Raw genomic sequence first — 21,263 nt, 5'->3', positions numbered from 1 at the left:
TTTAATTATTCTTCACAAATGCTTCCATAATAAATGTCCTCCATTGTCAGAAAATGCTACAAGAACATATAAAAAAACAGCATTTTCAAATTAAAGTAATTAATTTAAATTTTAGCTTCACTGCAGAATTTAAGGAAACTGTGAAATGTTTTTTCCCCTCCAAAGCTGCAGGTTGTGGCTCCAGCAGACCCCTGTCATTTGGGGAAGTGAGTGTAGCATGTAGATCTGTCAACCAACATTTTGCATTTGTCATGGCCGGACAGCAGTTGTGAAATTCTAAGCAGCATTTGGGGAAACTTGACGCGTGAAGTGTGAACTATTGGGTAACGGCCTTCGTGTTTTATCTATTTTAAAACATATTTCTGCAGATGATGAGTTTAGATTGTATCAGAAATGTGTTTGCCAGAGATCTGACGCCCTGCTGTAACGCTGCAGCTTTACTTTACAATTTTAGGTCATTTTTGGGCCATTTCTGTCGCTGGTTGAATACAAGCAAACTCACCCTGTTGGTCAGACTTGACATGGTGCTGCAATATGAGAAGAACTTTATCGTTTTGAAAATGATAAACAGTTGACGAACATCTAAAACGAGGAAATGCCTCACAGACTCTTTAATGTTGGCTTTTAATCCTTTCTTAATTCGTCAATAATGGTTTAGATAGTGTTTAAATTCATTTTAATTGGACTAAAACTACTGGAAACTAGCATCACACACAGTAAATATTAAAATATACATATATATAGCTCCCAAAACAACTAAACCTTGATGTTAAGGTTGCCCTACAGCTTATAAATGTTTAACTTCTTGGTTTTGCAAACCAATGTGAAAAAAGCAAATAAAATAAACAACATTTAACACCAAATGAGAAGCCAGTTTTTGTCTTTAATGTTAATTTAATTTGTTCTTTCTGGGTTTTTGTAAACAGCTCTTCAGCGTTGTTGTTCCTCCTGACCTTTGACACGATGACGAGTCCACGAATGATTTTACAGCTCCAATAAAACTGGATTGTGGGCAGAGAGGGCGCGGATATTTTCCGTCTCCTAGAACCGATTTTCCAGTCAGTGAGTCAGTGTGAGCCTTCAGGAACCGGGTTGAGATGGAGCGCCGAGGGCTGCTCTGGGTCTGCCTCCTCTCTGCTTGTGTTCGGGCTGTTGCTGGAGCCCCCATAGGTAAGTTCATGGATGGATTTTACATGAGGTCAGGTTTTAGTCTGTAAACCAGAAACGAAGAAAAACACATCAGGTGCTTTGGATCTTTCTGCGATGTGATTCTGTATTTTATTATATATTTATGAGTAGGTTTAAAGTTTTGTGAAACAAAAGTCAAAGCAAAGAATCCAAACTTAGTTTCAGATTCCTCTGTGCTTTTCTGTAAGCGGACATGTCTACATTTTCAATTGACATCTACAAAAAAAATAAACGAAACTGAGACATCTCTATTTCTGTAAAACGAAACCTACTCTAAATCAGTAAAAATGGCTTCTTAATCTTCCTCTAAGAATCTGTCCGGGGTTCAGCCTTTCTCATCTTAAGACAGTTTTCACTAAAAAAATCCTCTTTTTCCTAACTTAAAAAAATCTCCTGTAGGTTCTAAATCCTGAAAATAAACAATTAAATAACAATAATTTGCATTTGTAAGTAAATATTCTCGTCAAAAGCCTTCGATCCAGTGAAACCCACATACCTAATCATAGTATTGATGACCTTAAAGATGAGATTCATGGTCAACATAAGCCATAAACACAGTTAATGAGCAAACCTCACTGTGTTTACTTAAAATAAATTATTTTTTTAAAATACTGAGCCACTGATTTTCTGTACAACTACTTTAGGAGAAAAGTTCTGACAGATAAACACTCTTATCTTGCTGCCAAATTCTATTTGTTTCCATTTACACTGTGCAATGAAGCTATTTTGGGGTGAAATCCAAACATTAATGTAATCAAGTTAACTTATAGCAGAACCACAGGTTGTATCTTAAACGGTTTATCAGATTTACTGAAATTGTTCTGATCTTTGATCCACTTTATCATATAAATAGATTCCATTCCATTTTATTGGGGAGGTCAAAGTACCAAAGAAGTGAATGATGAATAAAACGTAGATTGTAAAAGTGTATTTCCACTAAAGTGCAGGATAATTGACAGACGAGGTGTTATAGTATTAAATAATTTCATTTTTGCATTTTATAATTTAGTGAAGACCCACTTTTTTGGCAATAAAAGGTTTGCACAGGTTGCTAATAATTTACAGTGAAAATGCCTCATATATGTGAACCAGTTTGGTGGGTTGAGCAAGCATCTGCTGAGGTGTTGGTTGAGGGTTGAAATCTGAGGTTTGCAAATATTGTGCTCTTTCTGTAAGCCAATTGTCATATGTCAAACTTAAAATCACACTGAACAAAAGCATCAATTAAATGTATTAAAGTATTTACTTTTATTACTTAGCTATTTTTCCCGTATTTGACAAAAAAGGCTTTTATGAAATATGCCACCATTCCTTTTACTTTAAGCGACAATAAAAAAAAGCTTTTATTTTGTAAAATTACATAAAATTTGAAAATGATTTCTTTGTTTTCAGTTGTTGTCGTTTTTTTTCTTTGACTGTAAATCTTTGTCTATAGCGTTTTAAAGCTGAAAGCTCTTCTTTGTTTTCTCTTCTGGACGACTTTTAAACTCAAAAATTTTTTTATATTGATTGCTTCACCGAGATTATCTGACATTTTTCCGTTCTTTTAAGAATCTTCACTAAAAAAAAAATCTTATAATTTCCGATTTGAGTGTCTTTTTTAACTTGTTTAGGTGAATATTCCCCGCATACAAAAGCAGGAAGAAGAAGAAAAAAAGATCAAGCGTACGAAAATCTAAATATAAATGAGTCAAATATATATTCATAAACAAAAAAAGCTGAAAGTATAATTTAAAAAACAAATATTTCAATTTATTTCATTAGAAAGTATTTAACAGTTGACATAATTGAACATGAATGCATTTGTTTTAAACCTTTTTAGGTAACTGACCTCTGTATTTTACTTTTATAAAAAAGTTCCTTTTTATTTGCAGGAACTTCCATCATAAACTGTGCAAGCCAATCTGATGAGGTTAATTTGGGCCCAGTGGATGAGGGCTACGAGGGTAAGCTGCTGGTTCCATTTCTGAAACCATGTTTTCAAGAAACAAACTTTAAAAACAAAGTCTTTTCCTTATGATTTTATGATAAATACACGTAGCTTTAACTTCAGGGCTGTAAACTGATCTCGGAAATTGCACTTCTCCTTTTATTGCTGTAGGCGATGTCGAGGTGATCACAGGTATTCAAGCGGGAGCAAACATTTTGTTGGTACCGTATGCCTTCCCTGATCATCTGGAGTATCTGGAAATGAGCTTCAGTCTTGGAGATACGTCAGCAACGATCCGCACAAAGAAGGTGCTGGACGCAGACGCCCTGAAACTTGTGAGTCCGGCCAAAGTGTTGGGTAAAGCGTCTGTGGTGCATCTTCGTTACAGGATTGTATCAGAAAAAGAATTTCTCATCTTGTTTTCTTTCAGACGGACAGAGTCTTGTATTACTCCATTAAGTGTGATGACGGTTTCGGGGTTGGTCGCATCTTCAAATCTTTCCTACAATCAATTTATAACAAAGAAATGTGCTTTCATGCAATTTATCTTTGAGTTATAGCTTTGTTTACTCCTTTTCAGTACCAAAACTATCGAAAGCTGAGGCTGAATGATATCAACGACAACAGCCCGGTGTTTGCAGAAAGGCTCTATACGACAGACATCTCTGAGGTCAGTCTGGAAACGCAAAATCTGTAGAGTTTTAGCCAAATCTCTACGCAAAAGAAGCACAAGTTCCTAAAAGATTCACACACAAAACATCATATAATGGTGAAAAGGAAAAGCACAAATAAACAACCAAACATGTCTTTTTTTCTTTATATTGTTTAGTTTATAAAGATTTTTACTATTAAAACATTAAGAAATTACATGCCAAATTGAAATGTGTTGTTTTTAAAGCTTTGGGTGCTAAAAAGTCACTTTTGACAATATATCTTTGCCAAAACATTGTTTGCATCAATTAAGAAAATAACAATATTTAATTTTATTAGTTGTATCTTATTTTGACTGCTGCTTAGCAATGCTTTTCATGTTTCATTAGTGTCATGTTACCAGTTTTCTGCAAACCTTAAGCAAATCCGTCTGTGTTTTAAAAACAAATTCTCTTCTATCAGACTGTAACCTTGGAGACGGAGGTTTTCAGAGTCACAGCTGAGGACGCAGACAGCTCCCCCACGTTCAGCCGGCTGACCTATTCCTTTGTAAGACTCTGAAACGAACAGAAAACAGACAATAATTTAGATTACACACTGCAAAAAACAAGCCAAACACAACTAAGATGAATGTTTCCGCTGTGAACTTATAGGATTCCATTAAACAAAAACAAAAAAATTGCATTTCTGAAAATAAACATAACCATTGATAATTTCTTATAAAGTAGTAATGATTGTTTCCTTTTTTGGAATTTAATTTTTAAAAATGTGTTTCTTGGTCCTTTATTTGACCATCTGTCCATAGACTCCGCCCTCTGAGGACTTCATCGTGTCCAATTCAGGAGCTTTTATTCTGAAGAAACGTTTGAACTACAATAATGCCCCTAGATACAGTTTTACTCTGACAGCGCAGGTAAGCGCCCGCACACAGAACACCATGCCCAACCCTCCAAACACCTCTGATCCTCACTGCTTTCTGTAGGACATCGATGGAAAAAACGACACGACCTCTGTGGTCTTCAACGTTGTGGATTCAGATAACTTGAATCCCTTTTTCAGTCACAGTCTGTACCAGGCGGTGATTCAGGAGAATGAGGTTTGTGGACGCCACAGTGCCTCTCCTACAGATGATGTCACAACCGAAGGTGGCTAATCCTCTCCATACGACTGTCTGTTGCTCTTTCAGAATGGGGCCTTTGCCGACATCCTACCCGAGGCAATAAAAGCCCAAGATGGTGACATGGGCATCAACATGACGGTGACCTACAGCATCAGTACAGGTAAACGACAACAGAACAGAACACACCCTCAACCATCAGAGGAGGAATAGTTTTAAAAACAATTCTTTTCTTTTGCTAGTTTCATTTCCACCGTATTGGAATAACGTTTCTGTTATTGGTTAATTATTAGAGTTGCAACACTTCAGTTTCACCAAGATTCGCTCCAAACCTAAATTTTTGATTTGTGTAAAACAGAACAACAAAATGCCAAAAATTAAGAATAATCCTTTTTTAAATTTATTAATTAGTAAATAACAATGAAGAAAAAGCCTGGTGTGATGTAATAAAACAACAATAAATATATTGCATTTAGCACAAGTTTGACACTTAACACAAACATACCAATACCCTTTATTTCAAACTATTAATACACCAATTTTTTCAGTTTTCCAGATGTACCGTAATGCTTAATTTACTTTAACATTTAAAGTTGCAATTAGAAAACTGAAAGATGATGGTCAATAAATGTGTTTTCTAGTGTCTCCTAATGCATATGTGACCAACTTCAACATTGACCCCAACACTGGAGTTCTGTCCGTGGGGACGGCGTTTGACAGAGAGGAGATGAGCAGCAGCATCGTCTCCGTCAGCATAAAGGTACCGACCCCCCCTCCCACCACCACCACCATATGGTGCTGAAAGTCATACAGCAGAGAAGTCATTCACATGATGCTGCAGAGTGTGGACCCGCTGACATTCGGTTTTTCGTTTCAGTGGTTTGAAATAATGAATTGTGATACATTTGTCCTTTGACACTTATTTCTTTCATTTTTTTAGATTTAGGTCAAGTCTTTTATTTTCATCAATTTTGAGATTTGAGCCACAAAAACTGAGCTGAAGAGCTAAAGTTTTTATTCAAAAACCCACTCCGATAAAATTGATGTTTTTAGTGTTTCTAACATGTTCTTGTAGCATTTTTCTGATGGAGGTCATACATGGAGAAAATACAGCTTAAAATTGTATTTTAAGCATTTTTTTTATTTAAATAGTTTGGAATCAGGAGAAGAGGAAAAAAAGGTAATGTGCAAAAGATCATATTTGTAACGTAAAGATACGCTGGACGCCCACAAGCTCCATTATGGTGCGTCCACTTGCAGACAAATAGATCCATGATCTATTTGATCTTTGTTTTCCTAGTCTGATCTGTTATCTGGTTCAAAACTACTATTGATCACTATTATTGTTGCACCGGTAATGTAAGCTTTGGTGTGTGAGGGGCTGAAGGCTAGCTGAAGAGAGTGTAGACAGAGAGCTCTCAGCAATAGGGAGGGGAAGAAGTGGTGGGGTTGCTCTGCGCCAAAAACTCAGAGGTGAATTTCTAACGAACTCCCGGTCTGCAGAAATGTTAACACAGATATGTTGATTTTGGCTAACAAAGAGCAAAATCGTTATGAAAAGACTTCCGGAGATGCTTTTATAATAGATCAAAAGATGATCAGAGTTGGAAAAAAAAACCACTGTAAATGATTTTTATAAAAACTGAGAGCTTCCAAAAGCTTTTGAGGTCTTGCAAATTCACACAAAACTTTGGTTTGTCATAAGCAGTCTCTTTTTATTGCATCCTCTTAGGGTTGGTCATTTCTAAATGACTTCTTTTAGGAGACAACTTTTATGTTGTGTTCATTTTATGTTCATCATTTAAATGGTTTTTCTACCATCTATTGTCTCTTATGACTTTTTCACGTAGGTTTAAATACGTCTTCAAGGCCAAGCATCTTTTGTTTTGCAGCATGTTGATGAAAGGTGATCTTTAAATAAAGTCATTGGTTTATGATGATTGAAAGTGACTCTTACCTTTTTGCACCAACAATCCCGGCTCAAAACAGCCTGTTCAGAGCTGCTCTTTGATTAGATTTTTGTCTTATGTGAGAAATTGCACTTAGAAAAAAAAGAGCCAACTGGTAATTTGATAAAGGGATCAGTTGAATGTGTGTTAAAGAACGTGACTTAAATTCAAGAACATTGTAAAAAGCACTAACAAATCTGTGTCAGATATATTTGTTGTTGGATTTTGACTGTTGTTGAGAGAGATGATTTCTGAGGTGTCTCTGTCTTGGTCAAATGTTCACCAAAGTGTCAAAGTCAAATGTCAGCAGCTAATGCTGAGCTCTCTGCAGGCGGCACAAACAGACGACAGACTGAAGACGGCTGACGCTGTGGTGTCCGTCACAGTCCAGGACATCAACGACAACGCTCCGACCTTTGACACCAACAACTACGACATCACATTTCTGGAAAACTCCCCTGTTGATGCTGTTGTGTTCAAAGCGATTGTCACAGATCTGGATGAGGTGGAATTGAACTCAAAAGAATAAAAAAAATAACTTTTGGCCTTTTCTTTGTCTTTTTTTTAATATCATGCATGACTTCATTCTTCTGTCTTCTGGTCCTTCAGGGAGGATTTGTAGGAACTCTGAGGATTCTTCCAGATTCTGCTCCGTTCTCGGTTGACCCTGACGGCACCGTTAGAGTGAAAGACTCAGCAGTTCTGGACAGAGAAACCATTGAGGCCATTGTGTTTCAGGTGAGCTTAGTTTTTCAGCTAAAAGTGAAAATTGTTTCCTGATTTAAACCACTTTCTTTTAAAATGTATCCTCTAATATTTTAGGTCTAACAAATTGCAGAAAAGTCAAATGAAATCTTGTCCTGTTTAGGTAACCAAGGATGTCTCTTTGTCTTATGTACAAAATAATTTTTTAGATTTTGGATAACAAATACATTCTATTTAATTGCAGGAAAACCTGTAAATTTACTTCTCAAAATGTTTGGACACTTGACAAACTCTCAGATAAAAAAGTATCTCAAGTTTTTCTAGAAATAATGGCTAATTGTCTAATGTCTTATGCCTTTCAATGGGCGGGACTTAAAAAGGTGAAAAGCTGAAGCGTCTTTTAAACCTCTTTTTAGATGCAGCTTAGAAACTCAATGCATGTTTTATCCTTCACTAGATTGAAGCAACAGAGACAGACGTACCCAATCATGTCACGACGGCTCAGGTCACCGTCACTCTGACGGACGAGAACGACAACAGCCCCACCTTCTCCAGCAGCATGTATGAGGGCGAGGTGACCGCTGATCAGGTGGTGGATATGGAGCTGGTTCAGGTAAGAGGTCAACGTTGGTTTCCCTGAATGATGTTATAATATAATCTGCTCTGAGTCATTTTTTCTTTTAGAAAGAAAGTAACTGACAAAAAGATTGTTATAACTTAAAATTTGTTATGTAGATGAACGTTTTTACTAAAAAGATGTGTTACACCCCTTTACTATTATTAAAAGTAATCCCCTACTTTACAATATTATTGTCAGAGGAATTAAAATGTTAGTAAAACCTAATGGCTTGCACTAGTAAATGTATCATTTTACTTTTAGTTAAGGAACAAAATGGTTTATTTATGACTAATAATATTGTTAATTTCTCGTAAAGTTGAAGCACAAGAAGAACAATTGAAAGACTAAAACTTGCCGTTATTCGGTTTAGTTTATGGAAATGAAAATATTGGCCATCAGATCTGAAGAAAGTAGAAGTTAGAGACAAGAAAGAGAATCTGAAGCCCATCCAGCTTAGAAAAAGTTTAAATATACTACAAAATAAAAGCAGGTTAAGATGATTAGTCTGTTACAATAGAACAAATACCTGCTGGGTTTTTAAAAAATAGGAGCACAAAAATGTATGACATTTTTTGTCTATTTGCTTCAGCAACTCAAGTAAAAATGAATTTAAAAGTCTAAACTGGCTAAAAAACTGGGGAAAAAAATGATTTTTTACAATCTGTTGATGCTTTACTACATTTTCATTACATTTTAGGTAGTAAGTTTTTCTTAATACATGTAATTCATAAAATATTACCCAAAATCATTGACTGTATCTTTGAATTGGACTGAGCGAGTGTGACGTCCCCCACAGAAAACGACTTACTTTCAGCTTCAACCAAACTAAATCAATTTAATCGCCTTTTTTCGTCGTATAGACACCACCATGTTGGAATCAGATGATGTCAGTGTGCAGTGATTGGTTCAAATAAGTCTAAGTTGACTCTCACCAATCAGGAGTGAGCTTGCTGGAAGGCCACACCCCTCCACTTGGAGCCAGCGGAAACTTCCTTTTTAGAAGGCGAGAGGTAGAGGGGTCACTAAATTTAGTTCTCTTGTACAGTCATAGGTCAAATATACATTAGAATTCAATGTTATTTGCTTACATGTCTTTGTTACAGCAACATAGTAATTTGTTCCTGTAGAACACGACATTCATTATAAGCTATATGTAGCTACATTAGTGTACGGGTGAACAATATTTTCAAAACAAATTTAAAACACCTTTCTTTAAGCATTCCAAAATGATATTTTCCAACAAAAATCAACTTTGGAGTTCCTCAGGGTTCAACATCAGAACCTTTACATTTCCTTCATGGTTAATAGGTTCCTTCCCAAATCTCCAAAATTATTCATGATAAATATGAAACTCTTAATCTTGCTTTACTTTCTAGACTTCAGATATCATGTTTTTTCTTATTTGTGAAATGTTGCTAAGAGACAATCCTTTTCAAATTAATTCACTTTTTTTTTCAACCAAAGGTTGAGGCAAATGATCCAGATGCTGACATTAACGGACAGATCAAGTACAGCATTGAGTTTGGGAACAGCGAAGGATACTTCTCAATGGATGAAGACACTGGAGCCATCACACTGGCAAAAACTATCCCCCTTCAGGAAAACAAGATTTTGGAGTTTCCTCTCTATATAACAGCCACAGACCGTAGGTTTCAGTGACAATTTTTATCATTACCCCTACTGCTAAAAATTAATTACAGATTACACAGTAGAGAAGCCAAATGGAAAATTGACAGGTTTTTCTTTCTCTCCTATAGGGGGCATTGTACCTCGTACCTCAGCAGCTCAGGTGTTGATTCGTGCTCCTGGAAACTCCAACCCTCAGTTTTTACAAAGAGTGTTCACAGGTGTGGTGGAGGAAGAGCAGGAGCCCGGAGCATTTATTGTCAAAGTGAGCTCAACATTAAATTTGCACAGATTTTCGGTATTGGTTATGATATTGTAGTTATTGGAATGTCACCTAATTAGATGCTAATTGATCTGAATACGAGGCCTGTGGTAGTTAGACTCTTATTTGTATGTCTTCAGGTAAGCTTTCTGAAACTACCCGAGACTGACCCTCCAGTGACCCTCCAAGTTACGAGTGAAGGCGACAAGTTTTCCATCTCCAACAACGGCGAACTTACCACCAGTGTGAAGCTGGACTTTGACGAAGCCCCTCATGATTACTCTGTGGGGATTTCCATCACTGACGGCACCACCACCGACAATGCAGTGGTTGAGGTCAGTGTGACGGACATCAACGACAACAGCCCCGTCTTCGCCTCTGAATCTGTCACAGAGGTCGTCCCCGAGGACGCAGAGGTACCATCCAACATCACTGTGGTCGCAGCTACAGACAAGGACAGCGGCTTCAACAAGGAGATCAGATACTCACTGAGAGGAGGAGAGGGGAGGTTCTCCATTGACCCTTTGTCTGGGATGGTGAGCCTGATTGGTGAATTGGACAGGGAAACCAAAGCAGAGTACACTGTCCTGGTGCTGGCCGAAGATCAGGGTCGTCCAGTCAAGTCTGCCACCACAGCCCTAACAGTTCAAGTATCTGATGTCAATGATAACATCCCAAAATTCTCTCAAGATGCATATCAAGTGGAAGTCTTGGAAACAGAAGCAGTGGAATCAACCTTGCTCACCCTGTCAGCTGAAGATCCAGATGAAGAACTGAACGCAAGAGTTTCCTACAGTATTTTCCAGCAAAGCCCTGTCTCAGATCCGGCCGCCTTTGCATTGGACGCCTCCAGTGGAGTCCTGCGGCTGGTCCAGCCTCTGGACTACAGCGAGGTAAAGGAGTACACTCTGAAAATCCAAGCTTCTGACGGTGGGAGTCCCTCTCTGGTTGGGAACGCCACTGTGGTGGTAGTGGTGAAGGACGTGAACAACAATCCGCCTGAGTTCAACCAGGAATTGTATGAGGTGTCCATCTCTGAAAACCTGGCTTCTGGAGCGTCCATCCTCCTCCTGGAGGTCACAGACAGAGACGAGGTAAGTGTCTTAATCTGCTCTGTAAAATATGTCATTTATGACATGCTGCTTTTGTGTTAGTTTATGTATAATAGAAAACCTCAAACTATCTGAATGAAATCAAATTAATTTGTTGATCTACCAGCTTTTATATTTGTTTAAAATAAATACATTTATAGTTACCAAAGGTACCAGCTGTTTTTGTTATCATTTGTAGCAGAAATCAAATGCGGAGTTCCTCAGGGTTCAGTGTTGGAGCTCTGTCACATCTGTTTTTTATTGTTGTTACATTGTCTTTAATCCCAAATTCCACAAAACTATTGGTTAATATTTAATTTCACCACTTGATCACCTTCAAGAGTCGTGCCATTACTAAACCAAGCTGCAACTTTGACTACTGATAAGAGGTTGTGATATTTCTGGTTTTATTATAGCTCTCATAGGTGTAATAATTCTGATCATTAACTAACGTTGTCCTTCATCTTCAGGGCGGTTTCTCCAATGGTCACTTCCTCGTCTCTCCCAGTGACACCTTTGAAATAAACAAACAGGGAGTTGTTTCCCTCAAGAAAAACGTTACTTTGGACAGAGAGACAAAAGACAAATACAACCTGGAGGTAAAAAACATCACTTAGCACTCTTTGTTTTTTTTTTATAACTTAAAAACACATTCAATGTTTGTGATAAAGTTTACACCTTTTTTATAAAAAACAAATATTGTTTAGACTTAAAAATGGAACGGCATAATCATTTATACCATGGTCCGGGGCAATACTCGATTCCAATTGTGCTGTAGGTTCAAAAAGTGATATGCCACACCTAAAAAAGAAGTTCCGGTCACGTAGCCCAAATGTTCAATATCCCTGCGCTGGCCTAAACGCCAGTTGATATTCCAATTATTACCATTTCTTAAACCAAAAAAAAAAAATAACCAAAAAATTTAGACTTTTTTTCTTTGAAACAAACTTTTGCTTCATCATCTGGACAAAAAGAAGCAGAAAAGGTGAACTTTCTCTCTGAGACAATGCTTTTTTAACCTATCATGACCATCAGCGTATACCTCGCTTTCTTTACCACCTGTTACCATGACAACACGCCACACCACATCTAAAATAGTCCACTTTTTTGTGAAAAAGTGATTCCAACCTAAAAAATCCCAATATTAAAGTAGTAAAAATTGATTAAATACACATTTCTTTTGTAAGTGACCTAGAAAAAAAGCAGAATAATGCCCTTTGAGGTGTCCATTATCAGAAATTAACGGACAGATGGTTCGCTTCTGCGTCGTCTGTTGTCCTTTATCCCTTGCATAAACATTTTATTTATTTTAGACCAGTCACAGACACACACACGCACACACTGAAGGAGGAGGGTTTGGGGAAGAGAAGCAGGGCGGTAAGAATGGGTGCCCTGTCTAGGCTACCCCACTTTGGTGGGACACAGCCTGGGTATATAGATAGATAAACATTTTATTTGCTATAGAATTTGGTTTAAAAAAGCAGACATCAGGCACAAATTTAAGTAAAATAACTTTAGCAAAATAAACCACCAGAGAAAAATGAAGCAGGTAACAACAATGTTTCTATTAGAAGTAAAAAAAAGTGGCTAAAGGAGTAGAAACAATTCAACACTACTGGCCTTGACTTGAACAGACTCTTAATAAAACTTTAAGAACAACATCCAGCTTTGTCCAAACCAAAAACTTCACAGCCAAAACAAGGCTGAACAGAAGCGAAACTAAACCACAAGATGAAGAGCAAATAGGAAAAAAAGAATGAAATTTTCCTATCTTTCCAAAATTAAACGTCTTTCCTGTTGAGAAGTTCAGGAATTTGAAGCAAACGCTGCCCCTCCCCCTGTGGAGATGTTTTATACGAATCAATAAAAGACGGCCTATGAAAGCCATTTTGTTTCAGCTTATCTACAGAATTTATGGCTATGAAACACCAAATGATATATGTAAACTCCTCAACAACACTGGTGACCATAGCAACCAACCCTAAGTCTGATATTGTCATAGCAGAAGCTAAAAAAAGCCTTTCTGTGGCAGCAGAGGGAAACTGTTATCTCTGTGTTTTTAGGTGGTGGCGGTGGATCAGCCCACTGAGGGTTTAAGCGCCACGGCGCAGCTGGAGGTCACCGTCCTGGACTACAATGACAACACGCCGCAGTTCCCCAGCATCCCCGACCCCCTGGAGATCAGAGAGGGAAGCTACACACCGGAAGCGCCGGGGGAAATCCTCGCCATTGTACCCACAGATGCTGACCTCGGCTCCAACGGAGAGGTCACCCTGTCCTTCGTCACTCCACACCCACTTTTCCGCTTCAGGGAGGTGAGGAACAGACTGCTGCTCTCTCATGTTCTGCTGTGGTGATGCTCGGAGGGCGTCCACCAAATCCACAACTAAATAAAAAACGTCAGGGAGCATCATCACCCTGCATGCCCACATTTGAGAGTCTAACATGAGGAGAACAGCCCTATAAGATGGTGGTGGTGGTGTTGACACCAGTCGTGCTGGCTGACCCTGAGGTCCCGTCATGTGTTGCAGGATGGGATGCTGTTGGCTGTAGCGCCTCTGGACAGAGAGACCACAGACACCTACGAACTGTTTATTAAGGCTTCCGACAATGGCAGCCCGCAAAGAGAGGTAAGAAAAGGTCCTACAATCAGCCGTGTGCAAATGTTTCTGTAACATGTTCTGATGTTTGTGGAAATTAGAAAAAATTATATCTGCGGCAGAAAGAAACTTTTGTAAGAAAGCAACTTTTTTTAACAAATTGAACTTATTTCAAAACCTCTTTTAGCTGTAGAGTTATGGGTATATCAAAATATTCTGTTTAATAAAGGTTTCATGAATAATCTGATTATTAATAGATGTTAAGATATTTTTTTTTAGTTTCCTTATGTTTTGTAAAATGTTTTGCCTTTTTTTATTGGTTTAGATAAATAAAATGTTGTTACTTTTGACATGAGTTAATATACTGGATTATCTGACCATGTCAGCCGTGTCTGTCTTCAGAGGACTATTTATTGTCACTTCACGTTTTTTTTTTAACATTGGAGCACCAATCTGATGCTGCAATAATTCTGATTTTCTGTGCATATTGGATTTTGTTTTTTTTTGCTGCATGGTGACGCGGTGGTTAGCACTCTTGCCTCACAGCCAGAAGGCCCCCAGTTCAAGTCCCGGCTGGGGGACCTAAAACAGAACACCAATGGGGAACCTTTCTGTGTGGAGTTTGCATGTTCTCCCCGTGCCCGAGTGGGTTTTCTCTGGGCACTGGACTGGCGACCTGTCCAGGACGTCCCCTGCCTTCGCCCACGAGTGGCCGGGATAGGCTCCAGCAGCCCCGTGATCCCGAAAGGGAATGAACCGATTTAGAAGATATACTAAAACGAGTCAACTGATGAAGCAGCAGAGACAGGAGGGCTGCTATCCATTACAAATGTTGTGATTTAGAAGTTCTACTGGTTATTCTAAACATAGTTACCCAATAAACAGCTTCCTTTTTCTTCCAAATGTGCGCACCAGAACATCACCTCCATCACAGTCCGCCTCCTGGATGTGAATGACAACAAGCCTGAGTTCAGCCTCAGCAGCTACGTCAGCAGCCTCCTGTTGAAAGACGCAGAAGAAGGGACGGTGGTGCTGAAGCTGTCCGCCACCGACCCGGACTCTGGGAATAACTCAATGATCACCTATAGGTCAGTTCAAAACTTTATTAACATGAAAATCCCGGACATTGCATTTTATTATTCCATTTAGATAGACTGTATACATTAATATATGAGGTTTTAAATATTCTTTTAAATACAATTATCTTTATTTTTAAAGCCGGTGTGATACAATGTTGCATCTCAAAGTGTTTGACCCACCTAAAAATAAAAACATACACAAAAACACACACAAATTCACACTCATAAAATTTAACAGAAGCTCAGAACTGTCGTCAGACTTTAAGAGACTCTGGTGTTCATTCTATTTAAGGTAAAAGAGTTTATAAACCAGCATAAAATGCATTTATATATAGAGTAATAATAATATTATTAATACTACAACATAAAAGACTAGTCTGCAGCACGGAAACACTACAATTTGTTCATATAAAACTCCAAATATTTGATGCCAAATTATGTTTTAAACCTGTATGGCGTGCATTTTCCTTATATTGTTTGCAGTTTCTCGAAAGGAAGCTCAAAATATTTGGCCTTGAACGGTGAGAGCGGGGAAGTGACTCTGACCTCTGAGGTCAGCGCTCTGACAGAGGACACCGTGGTGGAGCTGACAGCCATGGCCACAGACCACGGCGAGCCGCCTCTAAACTCCACGGGTCCGTGACTTTCTTTTTCCCCACACATAATTTCTGTTAGTTTTTGCAAAGACTTTTTATTTTTTTCATGAATAAATTAAAAAATGACTTAAAACTCTTATGAGAACAGAAACTGTTTAAATAATACTCTGATAAAGAATTTTTTTATTATGAATAACTGAATATCATATAACAGGTTAAAACCAGAAATGCAGAGACATTTTGGGAAATTTCCAGAGCACTGGATCTTTAAATGAAGATGTAAACACTAAATTATAATTTCAGTTTTCTTTATTTCTCCGAGACACATTAAAGGCATGACATGAGCCAGAATTAGCCCACCGGCTCTTTTTCATCTGTTGTCCACCGAGAGCTGTTAAAGCTGTTATAGCAGAGATCAGGCCTTAATACCAACTTTCACAACATTTTTAAGCTTGATGTGTTGAAAAAACAAACGTTTTCTCCATGTTGCATGAATGATCTTCATGTTGATTGAGCAGCACGGTCAATGACAGTCACAGAGCCGAACGGCTTCTTCTGGGTTTTCCTGCAGCTGCTGTTGAGATTCATCTGAGGATAGCCAGCATAACGGACAACGTGGCCTTCCTGAAGTCTTCCTACAACTTCAGCCTGTCTGAAAATCAGCCGGAGGGGACAGCGGTGGGCCAAGTGTCGGCCTCCTCGGGAAGCAACCTCTACAATGTCTCTTATGTGCTGAAAACGCACGGCGAGCTGTTCTCCATCAGCAGCGACGGCTCCATCCTGACCTCAGCAGAGCTGGACAAAGAAGAGCAGGAGTGGTACATCCTGGAAGTGGAGGCCGTGGACACGCGGACGCCGCCCACATCAGCCGTGACCATGGTAGTTTGTCCTGCTGACACCCGTGTTATCGGCCCCTTATTTTTGACCATCTCCTGCTGCCGTGACGTTAAATCCAGACCAACAACATGACCTGTTCCGTCATAAAACGCCTAAAATGATTCATGCAAACATCTGTGACTTTTCCCAGGTCAGAGTTCGCGTGGAGGATGTGAACGAGCCTCCAAAGTTCACAGAGGAGGTTTATGAAGCCGCTGTCATCAACATTGCCCCGTATAAAACCCCCGTCACCCAAGTTAAGGTAAATGGCCAGCTTCCATCAGTTTCCGTGTGCTGGGATTCATCTTTTATTGCCGGTGTGACTGCATCAGCTCTTGCTGTCATGATGATAAGAACTGCTGCGTACTTTGATCCGAAACCACCAATCTGCTGCAGTTAATGTGTCAGCGAGCAGCAAAGACGCAGCACATCATCAAGAGACGAAAAGTCCGGCCAGCTGTTTTCACAACGCTTTCTGATTCCAGAAAACACATAAACAAGTTTTATGACAAAACTTCCTGAAACTTCACTGACATTTCTTTTACTACATTTCATTTCTTGCACTTTTTAGCTTAAAAGGATCATTAAAGCTAATTTCCCATCATCCTCTGTCCACTCCAGGCTTCAGACCCCGATGTTGGAGAACAGCCCAAGTACAGTCTGTCAGACAGCTCTGCATTTGGGATCGATGAGGACTCGGGTCAGGTTTACGTGGTTTCAGCAGCAGGTCTGGATGGGGAGTCGATAGAGTTGGAGGTTAAAGCTACAGACCCCCGGGGGTCCATTTCCACAGCCAAAGTGAAGGTGAGTGCTTTGAATTGCCCCCTTTTAACCTGGCCTCACTGGCCGAGTGGCTGCTACACGCCCCTCACTCTCCCCCATCTGCCTGGGGGCAAGAGCTGGATATGACTAACTCATGAAAAAAAATATTTGTCAAAACTTTTCTGTTGGTTTTATCTCCATAGCAACCATAGGATGTTTTGGTCGCCTGGGGGTGGGGAACGTGTCTATGTAACTTTTAGAAGATTCGGCAAAAGTAACTTTTTGGATTTCCATGGCAACGGAGGTTTTGGTTAACCACGCCCACATTCCTCATATGTTCATAGCGTGTGTCATATCATTTTGCTCAGCTTGAGCCAGAGATGAATGTTTATCTCCACACATCAGTTTATTTAAATTTGTTAAATCATTTTTTATTCAAAAGTTCACGTCCACAGTTTGACCTACCTACCTCACTTAACTTTCTTTAAATTTTCATTTTACTGATCTCCCCCTTTAATATGTCTATTAAATGTTTATTTTATTGTTTTACTTAAAATTTCTTAATGGTCTTTGCACACAGAATGTGCTAAACAAATAAACTCTAAACTTCACAAAACCTCACAACTTAATTGCGAATCGTAAAGAAACCGTGGGACACGACATTCTTTGAGTGTCAAAAACATCCGGGGATCATGCGACTGTCATGTGACATTCATGTTAACCCCAGCTGGATTTTAGTGTAAATATTCGGTCCAACACGAGTTCAGCATGCTAAAAAAAAAAAAAACAGAGCCCCGCAGGGAACCCTGAGGAAATCCACGTCATTTGTGGACATGTCGGTGAAGGTTCTCATTCATCCCGGCAACGTCGTCTTGTAAGAGAGTCATAGCAACTGGGCATTAAATCTTCTTTTGCTCATCCAAGTGGCTTCATCTGTCATTTGTAAAGTTTCAATAACACATGGAGTTCCTCAGGGCTCCATCCTGGGCTCTCTGCATTTTTAGCCTGGAATCATTTATATTTTATAGATTGCCATTTTTAAATATTGAGAAATTGATCCACATTATCTATTTTTAATTAAAATAAGAACTTATATATAGTAAATTAACCGGCTTTCTGCCTTTAGGTCCAGATCCAAAAAGGAGCGAGCAACAGTGACGTAGTGATCATCTCACTAAACCAGCCTGCAAACACTGTAGAGAATAAGATTTCAGAGCTGGAGGAGTGAGTTCAGCCAAAATTCATGATTAAATGAGTGTGGGAAGTGGTTGGAAGTTTAATTCTTTTCCCCCCCTCAGGGCTTTAGGTGATGTTCTTGACTGGACGGTGACGAGCATCCAGGTGACGAGCTCAAATGAAGGAGGCACCGTCTCCAGGGTGCTGAGAAGCTCTGTGAGGACTTTGGTCAGCTTTGTAGCATTCGACGATGAAGAAGTCGTCCCCTCTGAGGATGTCAGAAGGTGAGATTTTCCTCCATTTTCTTTTCATGTAGACCTGTTTTTGAGCGTTTCTTGCAGCTGTTGGTGGGTCTTCAGACGGAGGTTCTGAGTCTCGTTTGGTTCCTCAGGAAGCTGAGGAGTGAGTCGGCTGCAGTGACGGCTAAACTGAGCTCAGTGTTCAATACTGATGTTCAGTTTGACTTAGAATCCACTTCTCAAAGTGAGCCCGCCGACATGAGCGTGGTGATCGCTCTGGGCGTCCTGCTGGGTGTGAGCGTGGTGGGTCTGATCGCCACAACGGTGGTTCTGATCATCAGGTGAGACTTCAAACACATCTCCTCTTTTTCCACTAAAGGACACACAAACACACTTCGGTTTTTGACGGTTCTTTCAGGACAAAAAGGAGGAAGCATCACAGTGACGACAAAGAGAGCCTGGACATGAAGCGGCGAGCTGAAGGTTACACGTAAGTCCTTTGAAGACCTTCTCGCTCTGGGGACAACTTTGCTCTAGAAGCAAATTTGTAATGAACGCCTTGCTGCTTTTCAGAAACAATGATCGTAAGAATTCCGCGGACTCCTGGAAGGTAAGACGTATTCCTCGTGTCTCATTCTGAGTGCCAAACCAAAGATTCCAGAAGGAGTCTGAGGCTAACCGGTGGTCTGATTCCCACCAGCAGCAGAGGAGGGACAGCGACACTGGAGCAAATAAAAACACAGACGGCAACTTTTCAGCTCTCTGATCGTTTCTGTGAAAGCACCGCCACAATAAAAGCACTCTGTGATAATGCAATTTACTTTAAATTGTTATATTTTTACTTTTTTCCATTCAGATTGAAAGAGTATTTTAGTGAGCCGTTTCGTCCTCTTATGATTTTTATGTTGAAAGTTTTCAGAACAAAACCTTTTATTTTTTAAATCTACAAATCTGTTCACAGCAGTGTTAAGGAGGCTGCTTTCATTAGCAGTCATGAAGAAAAGTCGCCTGTGAGATCAGTAATTGCATTTTTTCCCGAAACTGTATAAATCGTAAAAATGTAGACTCTTCTGCAAATAGGAAAGATGACATCTCCAAGATCAGTTTTTCTGTGAGTACAGACGCTTTTTAGTTTGGTTTGAGTGACTTGACACCTTCGTTTGCGTGATGGCTGTGTGGACGGCCTAAGAAAAATAAAAAAACTCCACCCGGACCTTTCAGCTTTGTAGAAAAATCTTGGAGATTTGATTTCTTTTTCGCTCATATTTATTTATTTCTCCAAGATAAAAACTTATATTGCCGTGATCGAACGTGTTCCTTCTTTCTTTTGCTGAACTTAAGATGTCTTTCTTTATGTAAAATTCGCCGTTGTCACTGTTTGAAAGGTTTAAAGCAAATAAAGTTGTCTGACCTTGAATAAAACCTCATCAGTTTGTCTTCTATTTAGCACTGGCAAAAAGAAAAAAACATTTTTTTTAGGATTATAACTTCAATCTTTCTCTTAAGATCACTTCACATTGATGTGTCTTCATAAAATGATGCTTCTTTTAAATCTTTGCAGGAATTTAAGAGAAAGATTTGGGGCTTTAGTGTTGAAATATAAATGAAGGAAACATTTTAAGATAAAACAAAATTTACTGACTTTGTAATGAAAGTAACAAAGAGGAAAAAACGATTTTAAAAAGATCATTTAACTAAAAAAAAAAACTATTTTTACATTTTGTAATTTAAAATTTGCATATTGTAAAAATGTCAGAAGTGATCCTCTGTCCAGACAAACAATCTTTGGAAGTTAAAAAAACAGAATTAAAAAGAACAGCTGTATCAGATTAAAAATATCAGTTTAAACTGGCAGAATTAGGCCTGAACATGAAGTTTCTGCTTCATGGGACATTTTCAAGGATGTGATCAGGAGAAAGAGCTTTTAAGTTTATGAAACTGGAACTTAACTGGAACTTACCAACATCTGGTGAAGCCGGTAAACCAGAATCCTGTCTGGACAGTTGCTCCAAAGTCTCAGACAAATTCACAACAGCCGTGGTGCTGCGGGACTCCACTATTACCTGTTAAACAAAAACAGGTTTGAAACTCTGTCTTCCCAACAGGAAGAAAACGTTCCTCCCATTTGGGATACTGGGAAAAGCTGCAGGGGCCACATGGAATAATTGTATAATACATCAAGGCACGAACAGGCTTTCTTGAATGTGTACGTACCCTCAACTGGACCTTTAAACCTCCCGTTCTCCAGAAGAACGGCGAGCTCCACGGATGGCCAATCAGGAACCAAATGCTTCGGCACACCTGGAGACTTCAGACAAGCTCCCAACCAGAGCGTAACAGATCAAGGACGACCCTTTGACTGTATATGAGACCTGGACCGAGTGAGTGTAGAAAATGGTTCATTGCCAGCTCCAACCAAATAAAGTCAATTCAGACGGCCAAACCCCAACCACGTGAAAGTGGCCTCAGGAGAATCTGTCAGTCAAATGTGATGGATGTTGGACATGAGACCACCTACTTTTATCGATGCATCTGAATGATCAGTACTACAGATAAAATATCATGGATTTTCCAGAACATGGAAAAGAAAAAAGTGTCAATGCAAGAATAGTCAGTCTGACCAACAGAATGACTGAGTTACAGCTGTTTATTTCTCCATAGACCTCTATGGGATTTTGGCTTGTTGGATGCAGCAGGTACTTCCTGTTTGGAACGCCACTCAGTCCAGTTCCCATTTACAATCAATGGGATGACCATGGCTGCACTCCACAGCACAAAGAGGAGCCATAAAAACATG

At 39.2% G+C, this 21,263-nt stretch overlaps 1 protein-coding gene across 2 annotated transcripts; it reads left to right on the top strand.

The window, feature by feature from the left end:
- The first annotated feature begins 1,043 nt into the window (after nucleotides 1-1,043).
- LOC101174245 (protocadherin Fat 4) lies at nucleotides 1,044-19,892 on the top strand. Of its 2 annotated transcripts, none has more exons than XM_004065621.4 (30): nucleotides 1,044-1,170; nucleotides 3,063-3,134; nucleotides 3,290-3,453; nucleotides 3,549-3,596; nucleotides 3,699-3,788; nucleotides 4,232-4,318; nucleotides 4,575-4,682; nucleotides 4,752-4,865; nucleotides 4,956-5,049; nucleotides 5,528-5,646; nucleotides 7,167-7,340; nucleotides 7,445-7,573; nucleotides 7,998-8,153; nucleotides 9,624-9,804; nucleotides 9,917-10,050; nucleotides 10,188-11,141; nucleotides 11,609-11,737; nucleotides 13,202-13,453; nucleotides 13,670-13,768; nucleotides 14,654-14,826; nucleotides 15,301-15,452; nucleotides 15,985-16,292; nucleotides 16,441-16,551; nucleotides 16,911-17,093; nucleotides 18,178-18,275; nucleotides 18,350-18,511; nucleotides 18,619-18,807; nucleotides 18,885-18,956; nucleotides 19,040-19,076; nucleotides 19,167-19,892. In XM_004065621.4, exons 1-30 carry the CDS (start codon nucleotides 1,098-1,100, stop codon nucleotides 19,230-19,232), a joined length of 4,728 nt encoding a protein of 1,575 aa, XP_004065669.1. In that variant the 5' UTR covers nucleotides 1,044-1,097; the 3' UTR covers nucleotides 19,233-19,892. The 2 variants fall into 2 exon arrangements, with proteins under 2 accessions (XP_004065669.1, XP_011481165.1); XM_011482863.3 differs by having other exon boundaries at nucleotides 1,045-1,170; nucleotides 19,170-19,892.
- Nucleotides 19,893-21,263: the final 1,371 nt, after the last annotated feature.

Source organism: Oryzias latipes, chromosome 1, assembly GCF_002234675.1.
Source record: "Oryzias latipes chromosome 1, ASM223467v1".
Lineage (NCBI taxonomy): Eukaryota > Metazoa > Chordata > Actinopteri > Beloniformes > Adrianichthyidae > Oryzias > Oryzias latipes.
Note: the sequence above shows the minus strand (reverse complement) of the source record. Positions and strands in the feature narration are given on the sequence as shown.

Bases quoted from the DNA above. Each gene is read 5' to 3' on its own strand.
- LOC101174245 (XM_004065621.4), top strand. From the start codon at position 1,098: ATGGAGCGCCGAGGGCTGCTCTGGGTCTGCCTCCTCTCTGCTTGTGTT. The intron at 11,738-13,201 runs GTAAAAAACATC...CTGTGTTTTTAG, and splicing joins AAGACAAATACAACCTGGAG to GTGGTGGCGGTGGATCAGCC. The intron at 18,276-18,349 runs GTGAGTTCAGCC...TCCCCCCCTCAG, and splicing joins AAGATTTCAGAGCTGGAGGA to GGCTTTAGGTGATGTTCTTG.